Consider the following 5,716-nt stretch of genomic DNA (forward strand, 5'->3'; position numbering starts at 1 on the left):
ACATATTAATTCTCTCTCTCTCTCTCTCTCACTCTCTCTTTCTCTCTCTCTCTCTGGCTTTCGCTCTGTCTGTCTCTAAATCTCACCCACTCCCCGTGCTTTTTATTTGCTTTTGTAATCTCAGAGAGTGCTTTGTGTCAGTTTTTGGTGCTCGGGCTGTCAAAAAATGCGGCAAATAAGACATATGGCGTAGTGGCAGGAGTTGCTAAGAAGGAGTTGGGGAGGGTGACAAAAGTCCTGTGTCAGACATATGGGTATATGAAACTAGCGACGGGAGTTGGGAACCGGGAACCGGGAACCGGCAACTTGAATGCGCCTGCAACAAAATGAAGTTGTTGTGCCCTAAGCTAAAGCTAAGCCTACCTAATTTCTGGCTTACTTGATGCGCTATCTCTGCAAACAATTCATTTATCTTATAGGTCCAAATTAGATTTTGGGATTTCTTATTTGTGATATATACTCGTATGTATGTCTATATCAACATACGATGCCCTTAGCTAATTGCAGTTCACGTTTTTGATATTATGCTTTCTTTCACTTTCTTTATTTCCAAGCTATACAAAACATTTTTTTTTTTATTAATATAAGTTCCTTTAAAGAAACGTAAAAATCTCTGTGGAAAATGCAAGCAAGAACTTTTGATGCATTCTGAATAGTTTTAGATACGAATTTATAAAAATCTTGCAGGACTTCATTTTAAACTATAAGAGTTATTCAATAAATGAACGAATCCAAAATACTTTATTCAGCTAAGCAAATAAGCTTAATTTACAAATTATTTGATTATTATTTAATTTATTTTCTTCAAATAAACACAAAATACTGCTTGAATCACTCCAAAATTTGTGTTTTGGTAAACGTCAATCTTAAACCATGTGTTTATTTTAAATTTAACTTGCACATTTTGTTAGATGTGTATAATCTGTAGAGCATTCAGAGTTCATTACAAATGTTTACGTGCGTTTTGCGCCTTTTGCTATCCTGTTGCCTTTTGTTGTTGTCCATTTTTGCGATATGTATTCGCTCCTTTGTTGTTCATTTTTCTCGTGCCGTTGACTGTGCCGGTGTGTGTGTGTGCATTTTTGTCGGCTTTGTACACACAGTGAAATTTATAATAGCCTGTGCCCAGGACCAGACACAAGAACAAGCCCAAGCCGAATGCGAATGCGAAGCACAGGTCTCTGACAGAATCGCTGGCTGTCTGTCTGTCTGTCCACACACGACATGGGACATAGGACATGGGGCATGGGACTTGGGGCACGGGACACGGGACACGGGACACGGGACATGGGACACAGGACAGTGGCACAGGACACGTCACGTCAGCGGCACAACAAAGCTGATAACTGCAGGCACTGCGCCGTCAGATTGTGATAAGCACTGGCAAAACAAGGCCGACTCCACAAAGGCTACAGAGAGTCCCTGACCAGCAGGAGGAGGCGGAGGAGTTGCAGGAGGTGCAGAAGGTGCACGAGACGGAAGCAGAGAGCCCAACACATCGCGCGCCTTTGTCATTTCTCATAATGTTAATTTATATTCAGTTCAGTCTAAGCAAATAGTAGCACAAAAAAAAAAAAAATAAATGTATAAGCCACATGCCGAGCATGGCAGCCGGGCTGAAGATAGAAAGAGATAGAGAGAGGGTGTGAGAGAGAGACAGTTATTTATGTGGGGGGGTAGGGAGTGAAATAAATATGTGTTATGCTTTAGTTATAGAATTGCTGGTGGCGACGACGCGCCGGGGTTGCGGCTACAAAGCGACGCTCGTTGAAGACCTCTTGGCCTGGGGCAGCGCCATCTGTGGCCGAGTAGAGCAGTAGGGGAATCTCCTCGACGCTGGTCTTCTGCAGCTGGGCCGAGGTGCGCACTCCAGAGCGCACCAGCTCGTTGCTGGAGAGACGACGAGTGCTGGGACCAACAGCTGGAGCAGCTGCATCCGTTCCGGCAACTGTGGCGCCCTCTAGCAGCTGGGTATCGTCATTATCGTTCTGCTGCAATGGTGCATCCTCGGGCTGTGCAACGGCAATTGTGTTGGCAATGGGTGCGGCACCATCCTCGGTCTGGGCATCGCTGGCAATGATGGAGCTGCCCTGGAGCAAAGCCTCAATGTTCTCAACATTGGAGAGACCGTTGATCTGCAGCTGATCGTGCAGTTCGCTGGGTATGGCAATCGCCTGGACATCCTTATGGCCGGAGATGCCATTTGGTGTGGGTATGAACTGGACATTCTCGGGAATCTGATCGGTGGGGTAGACAGGCACCAGCTCCGCTTCGTTATCGTTGCTGGACTTGAGTAGAATCAATGAGATGGGCACAATCTTCTTGAACTTGAGCAGCACCAGCTTCTTGATGGCCACAGCGCCGGGAAAGACGCGTGCCTGCGGACCAACATGTGGCTTGGCAATCAAGCCACGCTGCTGCTGCTTAAAACGATGTCCAGCAATATGGCGGGCTAAAGTACAATTTTCATTTTAAAATGTAATTCATCCTATCTGGTGTTGACAAGCTACTCACCATCGCTGACGATAACCAAAACGAGGCCGATGGCCAGAAGGGTAAACAGTTTAATAGCCATTGGATTTGAGGATCGTCTCCGTTCTTTGTGTTCTGTGTACGTCGCTGGGCGAGTCAGTCTATTAAATGGTTTACTGTTGCTTAAGCTAAGACATTTTATAAAGGGTAGAGCCGCTCTCGAATCTTTCACTCGATTCTTTCACTCGGGTTATCATTTAAATCACAAACAAAAGAAATTAAGCGAAAAATTAGTGCCAGACAAGAAAACAAATTGAAAATGGACAACAAAAAAAAATAATAAAAAAAATAAAGCTGGCCAGTCAGCAGTGGCAAATGACAAAATTTAATAAACTATGCAAATTCCCTACATTAATTTATGCATTGTACGACGATGAGGGCTTTTTGGCTGCTTGCTGAACTGATTCGCCAAATGGACTATGGGCTGACTACAGACTATAGACTACAGTGTATGTATGCAGTCCAGTCAAGTCGTTGACCGCCAATGGCTGCACCACACTTGATACCACTGTTGGGCCGCAGTCTAGAACCGCATTGCCAATGCTATAAATGTGGCCAACAAAATCTCAGTGGAAAATTTGCATTTTAGGTCGTCAGAGCCAGCGAAATTTTACCAACGACCGAACAGAGAAGTCTAACATATTTTTGGGTCAAAAGTGAGATTTTTTTTAACCACATTTATAATGAAGCAACAGGCTAATGTAACGCATTTATCATTGTCCCCCATTCGGACATGGCCAGAGACCGAAAGCGACCCCAATACAAAACCTTGTTACCCGTAACCCGTAGCCAGAGCTGGGACTTTGCATTTCTCATGTCAGAGTTCGCCCAGCCCTCTCTCTGCCTTATCTCATTTTGTATTATTCGCACAGCATATGTATCTATGGTGTGGCATTGACTTATTAGTATTTCAAGCTGAGTTTCTAGCGGTAGTTCCCCATTACGAATATCTTTTATTTTGCAAACGATCCGATTTTCCATTTGATTAGCGAGCGCAAGTGTTCTGGTAGTTGAAGCTTGTCATGGAGGGTTCAAAATCAGCAGATGCATATCAAATCTCTTGTCCATGTACTGAAAGTCATCCAAAACTTTAAATTGATTTTTTTTTTTAATTAAAGGGATAAAATTAGATAAATTAATCTAATATCGTTGGAAGTCAAGAAAGAAACCAATTTAATTTTGTTGCTTTAATTTAACAAATCTTAATATACAGATTTATACAGCTTTACGAGAAGTAAAGAGAAATTTTTGTTATGTATGGAAAAATTTAAAACAAAACATTATGTGAAGTTAATTTGATTTATTGAAAAAAAAGTAATGCTAAATGGAAACCGGTAGGAACGCTGAAGTCGAGTGAGATCGACTACGATATACCCCGGCTGTTAGGTATTTTCTAGTTCTATTGCCCAATTTGCGTTTAAATAGATTTGCCAGTTGGCCAATAATTATATTACTATCGGAAATCGAAATGGATGGATATTCGGTAAATGGAGGCAGCTATCGATCAAATTAAGCAAACATGTTCTGCCTATGGTATACGAGAAATTATATATATATGTATATCTATATGTACCTCCAACTTGTATAGTCTGTGAGATATAATATAATATAATATAATATAATATAATATAATATAATATAATATAATATAATATAATATAATATAATATAATATAATATAATATAATATAATATAATATAATATAATATAATATAATATAATATAATATAATATAATATAATATAATATAATATAATATAATATAATATAATATAATATAATATAATATAATATAATATAATAAGGAAATTAACTTGAAAAAGCTTACGATATCACATGATTTTGACCCTTGTTTCGAAAGTTGAGTGACTTCGAGTAAACTTCAATACTTGTTTCTAAGTTTTAGAAAGGATTTTCAAACAATTTGACTTGCATTTCTACTTTTTATACTTTGATACCGAAGATAGCTGTATGAAGGCAACTTGTTTCAGCACATAGATATAGCGACTTGAAACTTGGAACATGCACTGGTCTATGCCAACGTTAGACAAAGTGTCAAAAATTTTTCAGCTCCACCAGGGGCTAGGAAATCGATAAAATCGATAATTGCAAATCGACAAAGCCATATATCCCAAAGTTTTACGGTTGGTAGGTTGCTGGCGATTCCCTTCAAAGATCGGCATATGCCACGCCCATTTCCACCGGCCCCATTCCTCCGCCCCTGGAAATGTTAAGTGGCTATATCTTCAGCAATTTTTGAGTTAGAGCCGTCAAATTTGATAGGTATATTACTGGTAGCCGCTTTTGAGAACCGCAAACAAATTTTTATAGCCACGTTCACACCTGAGCCCATAATCGCCAATGCCCATATTTCGGAAAGTGTAAATGGATTAAACCCCATATCTCCCACATTTTATAAAATAGAGTGACTAAGCTTGGAAGGTAACTTGCTGGTAACCTCCCTAACACGATACAGCTGTTAGTGTAAATCGATAAGACCGAATATCTCACACAATTTGAAAGCTAGAGTCACAAAATTTAAAAGGCATATTGCTAGTAACATTCTTCAAAAATCGTAACACTTTGAACCACGCCCACTCCCGCCTCAGAAAATGTTCGGTAACACCCACTCCTTCCCGCAAAACTGTCAAAAGCCTGTATCTCCCTCAATTTAATAGCTACAGTTACCATACTTGAAAGGTGGATTACTAAGAAAACCCATTTAACATTTTTTCTGGCAACGCTCACATGCGCCCCCAAAAGTCCAGAAATCTATCTAAATCTAAACTTGGAGGGCAGAATAGTAGAAGCCTCCTTCAATTCGGTATTTGTGCCACCTGTTATCAGAAAATACAAAATATATAAAAAAAATTCGAGAAAATCGTAATATTTCTGAGATTGTAAAGCGTTTCTAAAATTGAGAAATATTTTTCCTAATATTTATTTGGACGATATTGATTCTGCGTGTAGCCAATTTTACAATCATACTTAAGTCCGGTAAAGCACGGAGCACATCTGAATCCCATAGACCAACTTGACGATAACAACACCAATTATGATTTCCAATTTGGTTTCCGATACACGCGCGGAACTCTTTAACAGCTGTATTCATTTATACTCAACACTGAGTTTTAAGACTCATACAATGACGATCTCCTTCAACGAATTACAATTCGGGGATAT

The 5,716-nt window shown here is 39.8% G+C and overlaps 1 protein-coding gene across 1 annotated transcript; it reads right to left on the bottom strand.

Moving 5' to 3' along the window:
* Positions 1–1,706: 1,706 nt before the first annotated feature.
* On the bottom strand, positions 1,707–2,575 carry LOC6565524. Its single transcript, XM_001991045.1, has 2 exons — positions 2,515–2,575; positions 1,707–2,452 (listed from the first exon to the last, which is right to left on the bottom strand). The coding sequence occupies exons 1-2, from the start codon at positions 2,573–2,575 to the stop codon at positions 1,707–1,709; spliced, it is 807 nt and encodes a 268-aa protein (XP_001991081.1).
* Positions 2,576–5,716: the final 3,141 nt, after the last annotated feature.

This window comes from Drosophila grimshawi, unplaced genomic scaffold (assembly GCF_018153295.1).
Source record: "Drosophila grimshawi isolate 15287-2541.00 unplaced genomic scaffold, ASM1815329v1 contig_1006, whole genome shotgun sequence".
NCBI lineage: Eukaryota > Metazoa > Arthropoda > Insecta > Diptera > Drosophilidae > Drosophila > Drosophila grimshawi.